Source organism: Polypterus senegalus, chromosome 5, assembly GCF_016835505.1.
Source record: "Polypterus senegalus isolate Bchr_013 chromosome 5, ASM1683550v1, whole genome shotgun sequence".
NCBI lineage: Eukaryota > Metazoa > Chordata > Cladistia > Polypteriformes > Polypteridae > Polypterus > Polypterus senegalus.
The window spans coordinates 176,031,192-176,053,451 of NC_053158.1; the positions used below are offsets into that span (position 1 = coordinate 176,031,192).

The 22,260-nt window shown below is 39.1% G+C and overlaps 1 protein-coding gene across 5 annotated transcripts in view; it reads right to left on the reverse strand.

The window, feature by feature from the left end:
• Positions 1–19,244, reverse strand: part of LOC120529657 (nuclease EXOG, mitochondrial-like) — a 78,587-nt gene extending 59,343 nt beyond the window's left edge. For 2 of the 5 annotated variants that reach the window (XM_039753650.1, XM_039753651.1), the window contains exons 1-3: positions 19,017–19,241; positions 13,385–13,525; positions 8,300–8,439 (exon numbers count right to left, since the gene is read on the reverse strand). In XM_039753650.1, coding sequence (XP_039609584.1) covers positions 8,300–8,439; positions 13,385–13,525; positions 19,017–19,146 — 411 coding nt within the window. In that variant the 5' untranslated portion in view covers positions 19,147–19,241. Of the gene's footprint in view, positions 1–8,299; positions 8,440–13,384; positions 13,526–19,016 lie in introns of all 5 variants that reach the window. The other 3 variants (XM_039753648.1, XM_039753649.1, XM_039753647.1) reach the window with 3 other exon arrangements.
• Between the last annotated feature and the right edge of the window lie 3,016 nt (positions 19,245–22,260).

Genomic DNA, 22,260 nt, shown 5'->3' on the forward strand with positions numbered 1-22,260 from the left:
CAACATAATAAATTATAAGTCAGAATAATGGCAGAGAAAATCAAATGATCATCTTATGACATGAGAATTATGCAAGCCAACATGGCTGCATCAGCCTTTAATGAAGTCAGACCAGGATTACCAGAATGGCAAAGAATGACTAGTAAAATAAATTCATTACTTACTATTAATGGGGCAATAAAACTCTGTAGACAGAGCAGGAGAAGAAGAGAATGGACTATGCAAGGCACCATAGGAACAGGAATCCACTCTATAATAAAATGCTAAGGTGAGTGTGTCAAGTCTCTCAGAGCAATCTGATTGGTCAGTTTAGCTTTGAAGACGTGATTGAAAGAAGAAGTGCGAGTATGAGACACATGAGGAGGAGAAAAAGCACAGAAAACATGCTGAGAGAGTCACCTTCAAAGATGGAAGGTATGAAACTGGACCAGGACCAGACCCAGTTGTTAATTACTATGTGCTTCTGGGGCTTCCTCCTGACCTGACAGCAGCGATACATCACCACACAGAACACATTAAATGTATGATATTCCAACTCTCTGCACATTTAGAATCCTTAGATTTATACTTGATATCACTTTCATGATGAAATGCATCAAAGTATGTATGTTACATTTTACAGATAAATCATCAATTTTGTGTAAATAATGAATACTGTTAATAATTACACACACGGTGGTGACACAGTGGCGGAGCAGTAGCGCTGCTGTCTCTCAGGAAGTCACATCAATATCAATATCCTTCTCACTAGAGACTTTTTATCTTGCCTGGAGAGTTTTGGATACCAGCAGCACACTGATGTTACTACCCATTGTAAAGGACATATCTTGGACCTGATCTGCTGCTCTGGTGTTGTTCCTCTCGCTCTTACAGCAGATGAACTCACTATAACAGATCATTTTCTCCTTTCATTTAATGCTAAACTTACTTTTTCTGTTCCTAAGTTCCCCCGTCTTATAGTTTTTTGTAACATTAAGAATATTAACTTGAATTTGCTGTCTTCTAGAATTGATTCCCAAATGGACTTTTATAATTTAACCACTCCCATAGAACTGGTCTCATATTATAACACTTGTCTTAATGGTATTCTTACTTCTCTTGCTCCACTAAAAACCTGTTTCTTTTTCTGCCCCCTGGTTTACGCCTGAACTTCGGCTCCTATTTTGAATGAAGCCTTGAGACTGCACCTGCCTTCTCTGTATACTAATAAAACACCTATATTTTTTTTTGGAAACTGGATTCACTTTCTTGCCTTTCGTGCAACTCAAGCGACCCAAGTTTGACAATACCTATATAAGTAAAACAACGTTTCTTAAACTGCAAAAAATATTTTATTTGAAAATGAGACTTTAGATATAATTTAATTTTAAAATAGAAATACAGGTATGAATAAGTCTAATGAGACATTAGACTTTTTTTTAGTGTAAACTGATGCCATTTCTCACTTTTTTTTGTTCATTACAAAGAAAACTTTGAGAAGCGCTATGAAACTCAAAACAGTACAGTATCTGCACATGACTCAACTACAAACGTGGACGCTCGGTAGAGTACTTAATCAGAATTCAGCACCTACGCACATCCCAAGACTGCCTGAGATGGGAAATTTTGCAAAAGACTGACACTTTCTTTTGGTGTAACAAAAAAAAGATGCCCTGTTGCAGTGTCCATGATATTCAGTGAAAGTATAGGTTAAGCATTAAATATTTCTTTTTGCATCGCATTATCATCATCGGTGGCCATTTTTGGTCAAAAAAATGTTCATTACACTGAAATTTACATCTCTTTAAAACAATATCTGTCAAACATGGTGTTGTATGAATGTTTATCTGGGCCAACAAAAAGTATTTCGTTACTTCGGTATTAATTATAATGGGATTTGACCTATACAGTAGTATGCTAGCAAAATAAGCATGTAAAAAACCAGAATGGCAGCTGAAAGGTTGGTGTACTTCATGATAGAACAGAAACAAAAAAATCTAAACCATAGACAAAGTTAGAAGAGAATACAGAAGTTTGAATGGCAAATTCGAACAAATAAAAAGAAAAAACTACACAAACAAAGTGACAATGGACACAGTCACAAACTGAAAAAAATGCAACAAAAGAGCCAAATCTGTACAAGAGGAAGAAAAGTTTGGCAAGAAAGATGGAGAGAGAGAGACAGACAGACAGACAGAAGATGACAAACAATTACAGGCAAGGCGTGAAGCTAACTTTGATAGAAGAAACAATGCACACTGGAAGAAATACTATATATATTGAGGCCCTCTCTGGAAAGGGAAAAAGTTGACCACACCTACAAGACGACAGACAATAAGAAGATATAGGCTTGACTATATTGACAGAATAATTACAAAAAGATGTAAAAGAACAAGAAGACAGAAGGACTGGAAAATAAACTTCAAACATTTTGACTACAACTGGAGAGAAGTCATTAGGAGAGAATCTCTCAGAGTTTTTGCACCACAATACATTTTATTTTAATGGTGGCTTTCCCATGCTCACACTTCACAGATGTTTTTGTCCTAATCAAAGAAAACCTCAAAGCACCAGAGTTTGGAGATTATACAGTAGATATCTAGATATCTTTAGCTATTATATTAATGTACTGGTGCACTGGACCCAAATTTAAGAAATGTTGACAAAAAATACAAAAGACAAATGCAATAGGATCCATTACAGTGAACAGTATGGTATTACTGCATAACAGAGATGCTGTTAACAACACTGTATTTTGCATTAATGAAACAGAACAATATTCTCAAACTTTAATCCAAGTGAACAGTGTGGAGAGCCAGAGTCTATCCTGAAAGCATCACATGCAAGGCAGGAGCCAGCTCTTGATGAAGGCTACTTAGTCAAATGGAGACCTATTTACAATTAACAGTTAAACTAAGAGGCATGTTGTTGTGGATGAAGGAGGAAAACCGAAGTACCTATAGGAAAACCATGTAACAAAGGGGTGCCACTGAGCCACCGTCAACTATCTGTTCCCTCAAAATGAATATCAATAAAACAGGGGTGTTACTTAGCAAACTTGTAACAAAGAGGAAACAAAGGTTTAAAAACAAAGAAAAGAGGAAGCCCAATGATATGTCACCATGAAATAAAAGCATGGTAACAATAAATTAAAAGGCATTTTACAAAAAGGAGGAGGCCTAAATAAAAATGATGACAAAGTCTCTTTTGTGGATTGTTGTGTCTTAAATGTAGTAAACCTTGCTGATCAGGAATAAAGTCATTAAATTACTGGAGGCTATTGAAAACACTAGTAAGTTGAGGAATTCAGCAGAGTGGAACATTGTACTAGCAAGCAAGTACTGGAAACTTCTGGAGTGACAGAGTAATCTGCAATTCAGTCAGGATGAGAAAGAAAAACCAGCTCTGACACATTGTGCACATTCATTCTCTTTGTACAAACATGATGAAGGGAGCATGATGTTTCTACACTGGAAGGCAAAGGGTGATGATAATGGATTGGATGATGCAGAACGGATGATATAAAGAACTGAAGGAAAGAGCAAAAAAGAGTGAAACTTAGAGACATTAAAGAGCAGTATATGCCAAAGGGCTGAGAAAGTAAACAAAAATAAGACAAGAATATGCATGAGACATTTGTGGCTGTGCCAGGAGCTCTTGCCCACTATTGTACTGACAGAAAAAGTAAAATATTTTTGGCAAATAGCAAAATATGAGAATGTAAAAGACATAATTTTTAGTTATACTGTAAACAAATTAGATCAACCATAAAAGACAGATAACTAATAAAAAAAGGTATCACCAGTATTATAAAATTGACCTGCTGTGAATTTTTAAAGTCCTGAAGCAGGGGGTCAGAATTTAACCATTTTGAATGGCTGCTTTAAAGGGATATAATATTCTCAAACCTCCAAATCAGGGTCATGGTCATGGAGGCCAAATCCCAGCCTGACAACATTGTTCAAAATGTCACATTTTCTTAACTTGGTGTGTCAGTGAAAGGAATGCATTTGGTTAATTTTTGTCATTTTATTTATACAGTAGTCCTCCTATATTTGTGGGCAATATATTCCAAGACCTACCGCGGATGCCAGAAACCACAGATAGAAGTGAACCCTATATTTAAGTTGCGTTTGTATATATGCATACCTATGATAAAGTTTAATTGATAAAATACGCACAATAAGACATTACCAGCATTAATTAATAATAAAATATATTGTACATTACTATACATACACTCTATCGAGAATGAACTCATCAGCACAATGAAAATAACATCAGAGGCAGAGGCATGCCCCCACATTATGCTGATGAAAACATTTGCTCAGAATGGCACATAATGTGAAACTATTTCTGGAATTTTATATTTAATAGTTTTGCGCCATGGTAAACCATGGATAACTGAAACTGTTGAAACCAAATCTGTGGATAGAGAAGTTCTACTGTACTTAGAAATGGTCGCAATACTGATCCAGTATTAATCAATTTTCTGCAAAATTACTCTGTAAACTGAATTTTAAAATTTCATTTTAAAATAAAAATACTGTTAAGGTTTGAAATGTAGGGGTCATTTCTTTTAACTACAGCTCATTTTCTCAAGAGGTTGCAAAAGAGCATATAGGATAGTGATGCTGCCTCACAGCACCACAGTTCTAAGCTGATCTGCATGAAGTGTATCTGCTCTCCCTGTGATTGAATTGGATTTCACCAGGTACCACAGTTTCTCCAAAAGACAAAAGGTATGATATTTGGGACTCTAAATTGACCTGATGTGGGTGATTTGTGGATTTGTGATTTAGTGAACTTTGGGTTGGTTACTCCTTTGAACCCAGTCTTGCTTGTAAAGCAGCACTGGTTTCTGAATTTACCTTTTCATGAAATGGAGTAGGGCGGCACGGTGGCGCAGTGGTAGCGCTGTTGCCTTGCAGTTAGGAGTTGGGTTCGATTCCCGGGTCCTCTCCCCGTGTCTGCGTGGGTTTCCTCCGGGTGCTCCGGTTTCCTCCCACAGTCCAAAGACATGCAGGTTAGGTGGATTGGCAATTCTAAATTGGCTCTAGTGTGTGCTTGGTGTGTGGGTGTGTTTGTGTGTGTCCTGCGGTGGGTTGGCACCCTGCCCTGGATTGGTTCCTGCCTTGTGCCCTGTGTTGGCTGGGATTGACCCTGTGTTCGGATTCAGCGGGTAGGGAAATGGATGGATGAAATGGAGTAATCAGTAAGTAAGTGAATAAAATTACTTTCTCAAATTGTTAAACTTCCATCAACATTAGTAGATGTCTCCATCTAGTGAGATAAAACAGTACTGAGCAAAACAAATCCTGCACATCCAGTAACATAAACATAAACATCCATAATCCATAAACATCCAGTTCAATTAAGGGTCATGAGGGGTCACTGTCCATCATAGTAGCACCGGAACCAAAGCAGTAAACAACCCCGGATGGATAGTCAGTCCACTGCAAAACCCATAGAAACAATGATTAATTGCCAATTAACCAAACACGGTCTTTGGAATGTGTGAGAATAACTCATGCACACTGGGAGAGACAATGCAAACTCTGCTCAGACAACACCTGGGTGCAAGAAACTTGAACCTTAAGACAATACCTATTACTACTGTGTCTCTGTACCACAGGAAGTCATAAATATTTCTATCAATGTAATCTGTAACAGGGTGAAAAATGTGACTCTCGAAAAAAGAGAGATGCGCAATAGTTTGGCTGTTGAATCTTTGTTTTCTTTTTTCTTCTTTCTCAAGCTTAGAAGTTGGTATTGTTCTGTTCTTGAAACTAACATATTTGTTTATCTGTTTCAATAGCCTTTTCCAAAAACCTTCTATGAAATACGAGACGGGTACTGATGTCAGTGCAGTGCAATAAACAAATGAGATGCACATATCTAGAGTCCTAGAAATTCACCTTAATGACAGGCCAAATATACATGTGGCTATGAGGACCACCAGGTGCCTATTCAGTCTTCCTGTGAACATTTTGTATTCAATGGAAATATCTGTAGTGTAGTACAGTTACTATTACATACACTAATACAGCACATTTAGTTACTCAGTGATGTATATTCCCGTGTGTCTTCTTAGGGTCCCTCAGTCATTCAGTGAGAATGAAACCTGCAGCAATCCTTCTTATCTTAAGAAACAACAAAACAGTTAATTTGTCCATTCTCAAAACCTGCGTCAAGCAGATCTGGATCGTGGGGGTGGAACTTATAGTACAACCCCAATTCCAATGAAGTTGGGACGTTGTGTAAAACGTAAATAAAAACAGAATACAATGATTTGCAAATCCTTTTCAACCTATATTCAATTGAATACACTACAAAGACAAGATATCTAATGTTCAAACTGATAAACTTTATTGTTGTTTTGCAAATCTTCACTCATTTTGAATTTGATGCCTGCTACATGTTCCAAAAAAGCTGGAACAGGGGCAACAAAAGACTGGGAAAGTTGAGGAATGTTCAAAAAACACCTGTTTTGAACATTCCGCAGGTGAACAGGTTAATTGGAAGCAGGTGTTTGTCATGATTGGGTATAAAAGGAGCATCCCCAAAGGGCTCAGTCATTCACAAGCAAGGATGGGGCGAGGTTCACCACTTTGTGAACAACTGTGTGGGCAAATAGTCCAGCATTTTAAGAACAACGTTTCTAAACGTACAATTGCAAGGAATCTAGGGATTTCACCATCTACTGACCATAACATCATCAAAAGATTCAGAGAATCTGGAGAAATCTCTGCACGTAAGCGGCAAGGCCGAATACCAACATTGGATGCCCGTGACCTTCGATCCCTAAGGCGGCACTGCATTAAAAACCGACATCATTCTGTAAAGGATATTACCACGTGGGCTCAGGAATACTTCAGAAAACCATTGTCAGTTAACACAGTTCGTCGCTACATCTACAAGTGCAAGTTAAAGCTCTTCCATGCAAAGCGAAAGCCATATATCAACAACACCCAGAAACGCCGTCGGCTTCTCTGGGCCCAAGCTCATCTGAGATGGACTGACGCAAAGTGAAAAAGTGTGCTGTGGTCTGACGAGTCCACATTTCAAATTGTTTTGGGAAATCATGGACATCGTGTCCTCCAGGCCAAAGAGGAAAAGGACCATCCGGATTGTTATCAGCGCAAAGTTCAAAAGCCAGCAACTGTGATGGTATGGGGGTGTGGTAGTGCCCATGGCATGGGTAACTTGCACATCTGTGAAGGCACCATTAATGCTGAAAGGTACATACAGGTTCTGGAGCAACATATGCTGCTATCCAAGCGACGTCTTTTTCAAGGACATCCCTGCTTATTTCAGCAGGACAATGCGAAGCCACATTCTGCATGTGTTACAACAGCGTGGCTTCGTAGTAAAAGAGTGCGGGTACTAGACTGGCCTGCCTGCAGTCCAGACCTGTCTCCCACTGAAAATGCGTGGCGCATTATGAAGCACAAAATACGACAACGGAGACCCCAGACTGTTGAACAACTGAAGTTGTACATCAAGCAAGAATGGGAAAGAATTCCACCTACACAGCTTCAACAATTAGTGTCCTCAGTTCCCAAACGCTTATTGAGTGTTGTTAAAAGAAAAGGTGATATAACACAGTGGTAAACATGCCCCTGTCCCAGCTTTTTTGGAACGTGTTGCAGGCATCAAATTCAAAATGAGTAAAGATTTGCAAAACAACAATAAAGTTTATCAGTTTGCACATTTGATATATTGTCTTTGTAGTTCATTTAATTGAATATAGGTTGAAAAGGATTTGCAAATCATTGTATTCTGTTTTTATTTACGTTTTACACAACGTCCCAACTTCATTGGAATTGGGGTTGTAGAAACCACTGGGTGAAATATAAGTTTGAAGATATAAAATATTTTTGTACACATATTTTTACAGATTATTGACGTTCTTGACATCCTATGCAAAGATGACGTGACCTAGCTTTTCCTTATGTTGGTTTCACTCATCTTGGTACCTAATTTTTTATTTTTATCTGCATAATTATACTGAATACTGGAAAAGCTGTCAAATGATCTCTCATTTTAAACTGGCACTAATGAATAAACATATAGTAGCATGTACAGTTTCTACTAGATTAACATGTAAGGTTCCTTCTGGTATGTCAATTAAAATAAAACTGAAACACACTTACACCATTCTTTTGCAGTATAATCTTTCAATGTAAGTTTTATTTTCTTAACAAATGGTGCATGGTTATGGATGGACAGTGTCTGAAGGAAATTGATAAAAAATAACACTTTACGGGTAGATGTACTATAGATGCAGATTAATTTTGAGAGAGGAACTTAGACTTACCAGTGAATATTTGTAGTCACCTGCTGGGGCCATGTGTCCACGAGACCAGCCACTCCTGATGTAGTCCTCATTTCTGGCTGTGAAGAGAGCAGGAATGCTAGGATCGGGTCTGAATTTGCAGTCCTTCCGATTTGCACTGCCTGTTAAGCAAGTCACGAAAATTTAGTACACTTTTTTATTAGGCAAGTCAGACAGTGAGTTTGAAAATGCATTACATACTTTATGATTCAATAGAAAATAGGAAAAAAATACATGTCAAACAAATCTATCAGTGTGTAAGTCTGTACAAAAAGTGCAACCCACTTGATGCTTTTTTGATGCTGTTTCAGAAGTTTCAAGATCACCTATGCAGTAGAAGATTGTTTCAGCCATGAATAAACAGTGATGACAGCCCCACGTATTAATTTTTTCCAATTACTTTTGTCCTATTGGTACACTTGTCATGGGCCAATGTACATATTATATTACATAATATACACTAGGAGAATCAAATTCAGTCTGAGGGGACTGGGTGGTCTCATGGCCTGGAATCCCTGCAGATTTTTTTTTTTTCTCCGGCGTTCTGGAGTTTTTTTTGTTTTTTCTGTCCCCCCGGCCATTGGACCTTACTCTTATTCTATGTTAATTAATGTTGACTTATTTTATTTTCTTACTGTGTCTCTTATTTTTCTATTCTTCATTATGTAAAGCACTTTGAGCTACATTTTTTTGTATGAAAATGTGCTATATAAATAAATGTTGTTGTTGTAGTTGGAGAGCTGTGGTGGCTGCAGGGTTTTGCTTCAGCTAGCTTCTTAACAAGAAGTGATTTCTTACCGTACATAAAACATGTTATTTAACTAGGTGCCCACATTTTGTCAGATCAGACTTTTATAATATTTTCTATAATTTTCTAACACAGTACTGAGAATGTCATTAAAATACTTTGAAGACTGAAGCAAATACGTTTCTTCCAGTCTTTCTCTATGTTATTCAATTATTCAAGTATTTCATTGTGGTTGATAACTTATAATAATCATACACATATGCAAATTCCCCAAATGTGCTGTTTGGAAGATGATTTCTTTCTCATCTCAATCTTGTTATTAGATAGAAGCTGATTAAGAAAAAAAGAAGCAATTATATCCTAGGAATTTAACTGTTCTATAAGAACAGTTAAACTCATTACACTTAGATAATGAATGCACTAAACTTAAGCAAAATAAATGAACCAAAGATTATATGTGGTTAGCAGCAATAAATGACTTGTGATTAAGAACAACAATGCACATCCTCTCTGTGACACACTGACAGAGTGTACAGTACAGTACAGTACAGAGGCTCCTTCACATACATGGCAATACGCCTGCATAATGTCTCATTGTGACTGCAACTGCCAAGTTAGAAGTTTACTTTTAATGTTCTTTCTTTTAGTCATTCTGGTGTATAATTGAGAGGGATTTGTTGTTGTTGCTACAGTATAATAATATTTTTATTCAGATCCTGTCTATCTATCTGTGTATCTGAAAGTTATCACTGTAAAAGGTATCACAGCTGGGGACCAACTAATACTGAATTGGGTGGAACCCTCGATGGGATGCCAATATTAACCTGTCCTGGCAAGCATGCCAAGTGAATGAAATTGGCAGATGCTTAATAAAATGTTTTGCTTCCCTCAACACAGTAGATGGCTGCACCAAAATACTGCTGCATGTCATATTCAGGCCCCAGTGGATACTCAGAGGGAAAACTCTGGCAAAAATAATTGAGTTTTTCAGGGACAAGACCAGCCCTGGAAGTCTCTCTCAAGTTAAACAAGAAGTGGTTCGTGGACTTACAGGACTTAAATGGACCTCCTTGCCCCAAGATCAGATGAGATTGGTGCTGGGCAAGAAGTACAGGCAACAGCTTCATTGGCAGGAAGAAAGGGAGGCCAGGTAGGTAAAGTTGCCAGGGAGATTTGAGAGAGGTAAGGAAGTATGTGGCATTGTGAATGTTGTTGTCAGTGTGGGTAAGGCAACTTTTGAGTAGTTAGGACCATTATTTGCATTCACTAATCCCCGAGATGCACAGGACACCTTTATTTTATTATTGTTTGTAGTGACTCCTTCAGTTATTACCTGCCCCTTTATGTATTTATTTTTTAGTGAACAAATTATACTATTTTGGTTGTGTGAGCCTCAGATTCTTGGTTCAAGGTCTGTTCCTTCTAAACATACTGTACATACAACCACACTTGTACAGATTTGGTGGCCATTTTGTTAAGTATAATTTTCTTAGTAATGACTTGATCCATTATATACCCTTAGCTGCCGAATGTACAGCACAAATATTTGGGACTTTATTGTGCCCCATAGTTATTTCATTGTGTGTAATATTAACCACTCATGAATGGACACTTTTTTGTGAATGATGCAATAAACCCAAAAGTCAACCAAAAGCAATAATGGTATTATTACATACCAAAGGTGTCTTCCTTCAAATAAATCACAGGTTTCCATGTTGTTTGCTCTCTTTCATTATATGCAGTCTGTACTGTTTTATTTAGCTGATACTGGTGTGAAACAAAGCTTTTTATTCAAAAACAGATTTGTTTTTGAAAATCTGAAGTGTTACTACTCTTTGGTCACTTGAAGTTCTTTTTTAACCTAAGGAAAATAAAAGCCACTCTTTTTTGGGTATATAATTCTGGTGCAATTATTCCAAAAACCCCTTCGGGCATTAGGGGTTAAACAGCATGGCCAGATCAAAGTTACTTATAACATTCCATTTATCCATCCACTAAACCTGCCTAATACAATTTTAGGATAGGGCAAAATAGAAACTTATCCTAGACATAACAAAAGGCCAATGCCAGGCATACAATCACACTCATTCATACTGTATGGGGGGATTGATCGCTCAAAAGTAACCACTTAGCACTCATGTCTTTGAGATGAAAACCACAGTACCCTGGGAAAGGCAGATGCCAACATAACAAGAACAAGCTATGGTTTCAAGGAAGGACTATGGAGCTTAAAAATGTCAACACTAAATACTGACCCACTGTGCCTATGTGCAACTTACAAACTAATCTTTATTTGGCAGAGAGCTTTATCAATGTCTACTGCACCACCAATAAAATATGTCAACCCAATTTGTCTTTGTAATTTGTAATGCTCTTTTAATCTTGATCTGTTTGACAGCTATAGCAATACTATTAGTGGTGAAGTTGACCAGAATGTTTTAGCTCATATCATAGCAGACCAGCAGATGGGCCCTCTGAAGAAAATGTAGACAGAAGGTGAGATAATGTGTCTTTTAGTACAAGGTATACTGACACCCTTCACCTGTGATTCTTCATTATTGCACCAGGCACATATTGGTTAATTTTTGCTGCCATCCACTGACATGGTAGACACAGCATGGCCAAATATGTGCAACGCAAAACTGTACAGTACAATTGATTACTACACCATTAACCTGACTGGCACAGGGTTACATAAGGGTGGCCGATGAATCAGCAACCTTGTACTTTATAGCTTAATGCATAAGTCATTAGGTTACACTACCTGCGCTGCAATATGACAATTTATTTGACTCTTCATTTGCGGTACAGAACAACCTTTAGCAGTAAATACAGTTTATAATGCAGCTGAGAAGCCAGGACTATTCTTATATTGCTTCATAGTTATCATGCAGGTGGGCATACTTCCTTAAGCCCCAGACTTCTGTAGTCATGGAAACTTAATGCCACAATAATTGCAGATTAATAATAAAAAAAAGACTTGGCGGCATCTTTAGTCAGTGGTTTACTCTCTGCTAAGCAATTTAAAAGAAACATTCTCATCTTCTGGCATTTATATCAAGGACCATTTACCAAAACGTATGCTTGAACTTTGACAGCACATGCAGTTCTACTTATTCTCTATTTACAAATCCCCCATGACTCTGCAATAATTTTATCCTCTAAAGCTTTAAGATCTGCATTATCCTAAGGCAGAAGAGTGGCGTGGTGGATAGCACTGCTTCTTCACAGCTCCAGCATCACGGTTTCAAATCCCAAACTATTCACTGTCTACGTGGATCTTGCATTCTCTTTCTGGGCACTCATTTCCTCCCACATGTTTGGTCACCTGGCAATATGGGTGTGTGACAGACAGATGTCTGCAAAAGGTGGGCTCTCCCTGGGATATGCACTGATCTCACCACTGAGCCCTTATTGGAATAAACAGTTCCAGGAAATAAATTAATAAAAATACAGTATTATTATAGACTAATCAGCCTGATTGCCAATTCTGTAACTGCTCAAGCTAAGGTTCAAGTTTACCGTCCTATGTACAGAGTACAATAAGTTTTTTATTGCAGGTCTCACACAGACTTACAGAGAGTAGTATTAAATTAAAAGCAGCAGACAATGAGTACAACATCAAAAATTAAACGCACCATCAAACAATATATTTAAGAACACATATCCGGAACGCTCATGTACTTGTCAGTATGAGCAGCTGTTCAGTCCTCTTATGACCAAAGGATAAAAACTGTTCCTGAGTGCCAATGGCCCTATACTACTTGCCAGAACGGAAGAAAGAGAAAAGTGAGTAACTGTGAGGAATGTCCAAGGTTTTAATAGTACAGCTTGCCTTTCTAAGCTATTTTATGTTATACATGTCTTGAACATAAGGATGCTGTGTGCCAATAATCTTCTGTACCGGTGTCATCACCCTCTATATTGCTTTGTGGTCCTCAGCTGACCAGGAGCTGTGCCAGGATGCCAAGCAGTCAGTGAGGATGAACTCCATAGTGCACATTTCTTTGATAGTTAAGACTCTTAAACAAAAGGTTACATGAGTGAAGAAGCACTAGTAGTTGTGGAATTGTAAAGATGGTGACCTTCACACATTTTATTACACTGGAAAACATCCCAGTTCTCAATTAACTGAACATCTCCCTTTACAGGAAAGGAGAAAAGTACAGACCTGGTGTGAACTTCAAAGATGTCTTTAGCGGGGTACCAATAATACTAGTGGTGCTCAATAAAAACAAGAAAGTGTCCTGTAAACTACAAAAACTATACAAATAATCATATACTAGGGAGGAAAGCACAGTGCTAAAACTGACTCTTACCCAACAGCTTCTCATTGTTGAGGTGTTCAATGACCCATTTTGGTGTCCTCTTGGCCTGGTCATACGATAACACATGGTTGGTATAATATCGGATTTCTGCACCTGTCATTGGCAGCCCATACTTCTCCAGTACGCTCTCATCTGGGGATTGTGAAACAAACAAGGGTTTATGTGAGTAAACATGGTTTCTACTTGAATCACTGCATGACTAACACAGTTCACATTTCATCTTCTTTCATCCAGCAATGCTCATAATTAAAAAATCTCCCACCCAATATCCCCATTTTTTTCTTGTGTGTTCTTTACCATCACTCACATAAACCCAACACATTTTATTATTATTATTTAACATAAATTCACTCCTCCATTTGACTCAGTTTTGTTGGCTTACCAACAAATCATTCTGGCTTAAAGCAGTGGGATTCTTCTTTCAAAAATGTTTATAGGGAAAATTAAACTTAAAATATGACTTCATTGTGCCTGTGTGGCAGAAAGACAACACACCCAGTTTTTAAATCTGCTGATTTTACATTTGATAATTTGCTTATTCTCAAAGTGACCTAAAATGTGCTAAAACCTAAAATGAACTGGTTTATTGCCATGCATATCAAATGTGGAAATTTTATTTCCAAAAAAGACCAGAGCCTCTTACCATATTGGAAGCTACACATGGCTACATTAGCACGTATAAATTTTCAAAACACAACCAAACAAAAATTCCTATATTTTTATTTTCCATTAAAAATGAAATGATCTTCCATTTGGCCATTTTCCTACTGTAACTATGAGATCATTTTGGGACAGCCTACCTTGAAAGCACCGAGGTCAAAGCTGGAATCAGGCAGGACACATACATTCAGTTTAGACCACAAGTGAAATTAACACTCGGATCATCTGGGTGTGTGTAAAAGAGTACAGTCACCTTAATTAATCTAAGATTTTTTATAGAAATCACTCAGGTCAATAATGTAAGGATTTTTTTATTTTTAATTCTTCGCGAAATGCCTTCTAAATGCATACGAGGGGGGACCCAAAAGACACGAGACTGGCCTCCGAAGTTCTGAGTTTTCAAATGGTTTCCGCGCTTCAAAAATGGAAATTTAAGCATCGTGAATCAACCCCATTCTGGATGCCCTTCAAGCAGCCAGAATGATGAAAACATTGCAAAAATCCACAAAAAAATTATAGGAAGACTGTCGTTACACAATTGACAAGTTGTCAGAAGCTACAGGAGTAACATGGAGCTCAGCTCAGCGCATTTTGACTGAAGACCTGGGCATGAGGCGTGTTTCTGACAAATTTGTCCCCTGTCTGCTAACAGATGACCAGCGGAACACTTGACTCAATGTGTGCAAAGACTTGAAAATGGAGCTTGAAAGTAACCCAGACTTCTTGTCCAGGGTCATAACAGGTGACGAGAGTTGGTGTTACAGGTATGACCCTGAAGCGAAACAAGCATCGAGCCAGTGGAAGAATCTTGACAGGTGAGATTGAATGTGAAAACGATGCTGATTTGTTTCTTTGACATTAGAGGCATTGTGCACAAGGAATTCATTACAAGGGGTCAGACGGTCAACCAAGAGTACTATCTGGGGGTCTAAAGACGGCTGAGTGAGAGAGTGTGGAGGACAAGGCCAAAATTGTGGCAGTCGGTCGAATGGCTCCTTCACCATGACAATGCCCCAGCACGCACAGCATTGCGAATTCGCCAATTTGCATTTGCCAATCAGGGAATGACACTCATGCCCCATCCCCTTTACTTACCGGACTTGGCCCCCTGTGACTTTTTCTTGTTCCCCACAATAAAAAGGGACTTGAAAGGGTGCCGATTAACAATGTGGATGGACATGATCGCTGCTTCGACGACAGCGCTAAATAGCATCCCAGTTGTGGACTTCCAAAAATGTTTTGATCAGTGGAAAAGGAGACTGGACAAGTGTGTGTCTTCCAATTGGTTGAGTACTTTAACAAATTTTTTTTTAAATATTTAAATAAAATGATTGCTTTTGAAAAAGTCTCATTTTTTTTTACCACCCCCCATATACCCTCATCTTATGTATGAATCTGCCCTGTCACATTCAAAAATAGAAAATTAGCATAAATGAATACACTGTCCACTAAGAATAGGCACCCCAACCATTTGTTCAGTAGACAGATGGAAAGACTGACTCTGTGATGTCTAACTGATGGCAACATTCATGTAGCAGGAGATGATTTGGTATAGAAACAATATGGATCTCATTCAAGGAGACACTCTGCCATTGAGGGGCATTATTATGCTAATATATTTGTGGACACACTTCAACATTAAACACATGAACGGAGCACAGGCTTCGGGCACCCATGATTCTGTAACTAGATAAATGTGCTCAGGACGAAGATAGACAAAGAAAGACAATGCCATAGTATCACATCTTTGTGTAGTGAGACTCAGGGCCAGGAAGGGCTGCCACTTCATGCAGGGTTGGCTCTTGTCTGGCACCTAGTCCCTTATTCCCCATGGCCTTGAGCTGCATTAAGTGGGTTTAATAATGGAGAAATGAAAACACACTTCAATGTAATCTCTGTATTGCTAAGGGCTTGAGAGAAGTGTGCAGGTAGACAGAAAGGAATAAAATACACATTTTCACAACCAAAGTACCAAATTGTTTTTGGTTTGGTGATAGGATCAAAAATATGCTATTGGGTTATGTTCAGATTCTGATTTTGCAATTTTCATAATACCAATATTATTTCAGCATGGTGTCTGTGGAAAACATAAATTGAGTTCAACGCCTTAAAGTTACAATTTTCTTTGGAAAATTACATTTTTTTGCATTGTGTAGAGTTCCTGGATGACTACATACTAGCAAATACAGAATATTTTAGAACAAGTGGTTTCCAAGCTATACACCCTGAACGCTGAGACACATGTACAATGTGAAGGTCTACAGGACAGTAGTGAGGCCAGCAATGTTAAAAGGGATGGAGACGGTGGCAGTGACCAGAAAGCAGGAGACAGAGCTGGAGGTGGCAGAGTTAAAGGTGCTAAGATTTGCACTGGGTGTGAGGAGGATGAATAGGATTAGAAATGAGTACAGTAGAGGGTCAGCTCAAGTTGGATGATTGGGAGACAAAGTCAGAGAGGTGCGAGGTTTGGACATGTGCAGAGGAGAGATGCTGTGTATATTGGGAAAAGGAAGTTAAAGATAGAGCTGCCAGGTAAAAGGAAAAGAGGAAGGCCTAAAAGAAGGTTTATGGATGTAGTGAGAGAAGACATGCAGAGCAAGATGAAGGGGACAGAAAGATATGGAAGAAGATGATCTGCTGTGGTGACCACTAACAGGAGCAGCCGAAAGAAGAAGAATGATCTTCATATCCTGCAAAAGTAATCTGCCCTATCACCAAGAATAACTACTGTAGAAATTGCTTAATTTAACCGGAATATTTGCAGTCTGGTCCATTTAGTCATGGGATCAGGGATAGTGATTCGCAAAATGTTTCCACAAGTAGTTTTTTAGATACATACTTTATTTAAATATACATATATACATATTGTGGTAAGGTTATGTTTAGTTTATGTATATTATATATACTTTATTTAAATATACATATTGTGGTAAGTTTATGTTTAGTTTATGTATATTATATATACTTTATTTAAATATACATATATACCTGTACATATTGTGGTAAGTTTATGTTTGTACAAAAGTACAAACATAAACTTAAAAAAAAAAAAATGATAACTGAAACTTGTAAGATAACTGGCAGCTTGTTTGCCCTGCCAGGGAATATACTTGATGATAATGAAAAGCAAATGAACACACACAAACAGACAACAGACCTGTAAAGGTTGAAGTAGACAAAGGGATTATGGCAGCCCTATATGAGCTTATCTATGGAGCTCATTTACTTCATTTAACCCAAAGTGTTAATTTTCAAATTAAATATTATTTAATTTATTCATATGATTCACTTGATTTCCTGCGGTATCGCTATGGAGAAACTTACATCAAAGAACTGGACATACCCTTCAAAATTAATTTTTTCCTTTCACATGGAGGAATAAATGGGTACTGCAAAAAGTAACAATACACATGTAGGATGTAAATAATGAAGCATGCAAGCAAAAAAGAACTGGGAACAGGGCATCAGTCCATCGCAAGGTGAAAACACACTCACTAGGGGCCAATTTAGCATTGCCAATCCACCTAACTTGCATGTCTTTGGATTCAGAATAAACCGATGCAGAGAACATGCAAAGTCTACACAGGGAGGACACAGGACATGAACTCTGGTCTCCATGCAGCAAGACAGCAGGACTACCACTGCACCACCCTAGTATGATATGATCGATACTAGGAAGATCGAATGTGGCAAACAGAGAAATTGGGGAAGACATCTTGGAAGAAGTGGACAACTTTAAATATTTGGGAAGTGTGCGGTCAAGGAATGGAAGAGGAGAAAAAGAAATTAACATATGTAGAGCAATGGGAAGAGCAGCCTTTAATGCAAAGTGAAACTGCTAAGAAATAGACTGGATAGAACACTGAAGAAAAGCATAATAAAAACTGTAATCTGGAATGTTGCATAATATGAAACATAGACATCGACAATGAAATAATGGGAATATAAAAAGATTAAAAATATTTGTGCTATGGTTATGGAGAAGGATGGATAAATGATCTAATGAAAAACTGCCTAGAACCGATGAAGAATGGGACAAGCCAGAAACAGAGATCCCGGCAACAAAACAGGATGGGCCATTCAGTAGGAGGAAAGAGATTGTTGAAAGTAGTGCTAGAGGGTAAAACTGGAGTGGGGGAAAATAAAGAGGAAGGCCAAGGCAGGACATGTTCTATTATCTTAAAAATGATAAACCATACCAAGAAATGAAGAGTGTGAGACAGAAAACAACGGAGCAACTAGCGGCCAACAGACTTACCCTACAGCGATTAACTGAGGTAGCCAGCATATAGTAACGCCCAGTTTGAATATGTAACAAATATATTTGCATAAAGAAACGCCCCATCCGCGGCTGCGATTCGTATCACGTGCCGCCATGCTTTTAAGTTGTATTACAAAACGCCTTTTTTGTCCCGCCTCACTAACTCAAAATTAGCATAACGCAGCGGCCCTTTTCGTACCATTTTAATGACATCCTCGCCCAATACGGATGTTGCTTGCCTCCCTACGTTGCTTAATTTTCCTTATTTATGATGTTCAGGGTGACTTTGTGAACTTGAAACGCTTGATCCTATTTGGTACTCAAATCTGAAGCCCTAGCTCAAACAGCGGGCCTGAAATAACTAACGTGCTCGTCTTTGCGAGGAGTTCACGGTCACCAAGCGAACTACAGGCCTCGCTTTTTCGGATCGACAGTTAAAAGCCCCCATAGGGTTGGCATGGCAGGTGCTACACGAATGGGTCTGAAAAAAAACTAATTAAAGGACTACTTATACCGCTTGCTACGTTTATCGATGTGAACGGATGCCATTTTATTAAAACCTGTCATGCGCGGCAGATAACAGAGAAAGCCGAATAAAGCACATAAACGAAACAAGAAAGCGAAGGGACTTAAACGAAACACACGTGCACTGAAGTGTCATTTAGCAACAAGTAACTTTAAAAGGCGCCCGCCTGTCCTCACCATCTACGGGCTGCTGCTTCGGGCTTGGCCGCGTCACGGCGTAACAGCACGCAGCGCCCAGTGCCGTCCCGCATACCAGGCCTCCTAGGAAGCGGCCGGAACCCACAAGTTTACGAAGCCGTGCCAACATGCCCTGCGTTCCGCTGGTCCTTCGCCGAGCCTCGCTCGCAACAGCCTACCCTTTCGGTTTTCCCGGCAAAGACAACGAAAACTCCCTGAACCAGATACATAAGTCTAGGCTGACACCTAGTGGCGAGCGGTCTGCACTGCTGGCAAAACTTGAATATGATTTGGATTTGTTTTAGGAACACGGCACTTAATAGGAGGACTATTGAATAAATGCCCCGTGGGCCATATTTGGCCCGCGATATTGTTATTGTTTTTGCAAACTATTTAAAAAATAGAAAACAAATTTTGAAATTTAATGGTACAAGCTTACAAAATGCAATATTTATTCTTACTTGTCCCACCCTATCTGGGCTAATAGACAGTTTTAACTTCTTCTTTTCCCACGGGTTGATGTGCTTGATCAGTCGTCTCCAAGCAGCTTGGTTCTGCACCTCCTCGCCAGTCAAGCCCCTTTCCTTCAGATCTTTTTACTTTATCCATCCATCCATCCATCTGTGCTTTTACCTCCTTCTCTTTCTCTTACCCTGTACGTCCATTCACTTCATTCTTTTGCCCACATACAGTGCATCTGGAAAGTATTCACAGCGCATCACTTCTTCCACATTTTGTTATGTTACAGCCTTATTCCAAAATGGATTAAATTCATTTTTTCATCAGAATTCTACACACAACACCCCATAATGACAACATGAAAAAAGTTTACTTGAGATTTTTGCAAATTTATTAAAAATAAAAAAGCTGAGAAATCCCATGTATTCACAGCCTTTGCTCAATACTTTGTCTATGCACCTTTGGCAGCAATTACAGCCTCAAGTCTTTTTGAATACGATGCCACAAGCTTGGCACACCTATACTTGGCCAGTTTCGCCCATTCCTCTTTGCAGCACCTCTCAAGCTCCATTAGGTTGGATGGGAAGCACAGCCATTTTAAGATCTCTCCAGAGATGTTCAATCGGATTCAAGTCTGGGCCACTCAAGGACATTCACAGAGTTGTCCTGAAGCCACTCCTTTGATATCTTGGCTGTGTGCTTAGGGTCGTTGTCCTGCTGAAAGATGAACCGTCGCCCCAGTCTGAGGTCAAGAGCGCTCTGGTGCAGGTTTTCATCCAGGATGTCTCTGTAAATTGCTGCAGTCATCTTCCCCTTTATCCTGACTAGTCTCCCAGGTCCTGCCGCTGAAAGACATCCCCACAGCATGATGCTGCCACCACCATGCTTCACTGTAGGGATGGTATTGGCCTGGGGTCTCATGTATAAACGGTGCGTACGCACAGAAATGTTGCGTAAGAACTTTTCCACGTTCAAATCGCGATGTATAAAACCTACACTTGGCGTAAAGCCACAAACTTTTCCACGGTACCTCATACCTTGTCGTACGCAAGTTCTCCGCTCGGTTTTGCAGACTGGCGGCACCCAGTGTCAAAGCACTGCTACTGTTCCTGTGTGGTTACTCCTTATTTTCCTGACGGAAAACATGGCTTTCACTTTGATGAAATAATTTATTGCAGCAGTACTCAGGGGCGGCTCAAGGCTTGTGGTGGCACTGGGCAGAGGAAGAATCGGTGGCTCCCTCGCCCGCCAATGTCAGTAAGGTAGCTTATGCACGGTGGATGGCCACGTCAGTTGCAGACACTGCATAGCCGCCTCGTGCTCATGACACAAGCATTTAACTTTTGCCGAAATTTGTCGCTGCATTTTTAGCTGTGTTGTTATTTTCTCTTTCTGTTTTATATTCAATATATATTGGCGTAGCCGTCACTGCAGTCCTTGCTTTTCTTTCCCCAAATACCCAATCACCACACAATCAGCTCTGTAATAGAAGTTAAGCCATCTGTAAGCTTAGAGCGCCGATTCTTCAAAAAGGTTTAAGGAACATTGAAATATCTTCGTAGTACATGTTTAATTATTCTATCCTTCACGACACTCCCAGTGAAGAATATAGATTATTTAAATGAAGTTAAAGTTTTATCTGTATAATATTATAAACATATTTTGCTGCATTTCACCTTAAAAATGATACCGTCATCATATGTAAATACGCGTCCGTACAGGAAAGGCTTTGAAACATTTTGCCGTGGCTAGGGTAGCATGTGCTTAATGCCGTATCATGATAATTCTCTTTCCGATCAGCTGCTGCTGTGATTCACACTCAGATACGGGGATATAAATACTCCGAGTGGTACAGTGAGAGTAATATGGAAAAAGATGATCCGCTATGGCAACTCCTAACGGGAGCAGCTGAAAGAAGAAGGTGCAGTGAGAGTAACAACACTAAAGCAGTTATGGTATTTGGAATACTATGGCTATTCCCTGGACCATTATATTGTTACAAGTTAATTACAATCAGATGCGTTACACTAATAAACAATATGCGGTTAGTTTCTGTGTATTTATAAAGCCACATCAGGAAAATAAGGAACAGTAGCATTGCTTTGACGCTGGGTGCAACCAGTCTGCAAAACCGAGCGGAGAACTTGCGTACGACAAGGCATGAGGTACTGTGGAAAAGTGTGTGGCTTTATGCAAAGTGTAGGTTTTATACATCTCGATTTGAACGTGGAAAAGTTCTTACGCAACATTTCTGTGCGTACGCACCATTTATACAGGAGACCCCAGGTGGTTTCGAACTTCTTCCACTTACAGATGATGGAGGCCACGGAGCTCATTGGGACCTTCAAAGCAGCAGACATTTTTCTGTAACCTTCCCCAGATTTGTGCCTCGAGACAATCCTGTCTCGGAGGTCTACAGACAATTCCTTTGACTTCATGCTTGGTTTGTGCTCTGACATGAACTGTCAACTGTGGGACCTTATATAGACAGGTGTGTGCCTTTCCAAGTCATGTCCAATCAACTGAATTTACCACAGGTGGACTCCAATTAAGCTGTAGAAACATCTCAAGGATGATCAGGGGAAACAGGATGCACCTGAGCTCAATTCTGAGCTTCATGGCAAAGGCTGTGAATACTTATGTACATGTGCTTTCTCAATTTTTTTATTTTTAATAAATTTGCAAAAATCTCAAGTAAACTTTTTTCATGTTGTCATCATGGGGTGTTGTGTATAGAATTCTGAGAAAAAAAAAAGAATTTAATCCATTTTGGAATAAGGCTGTA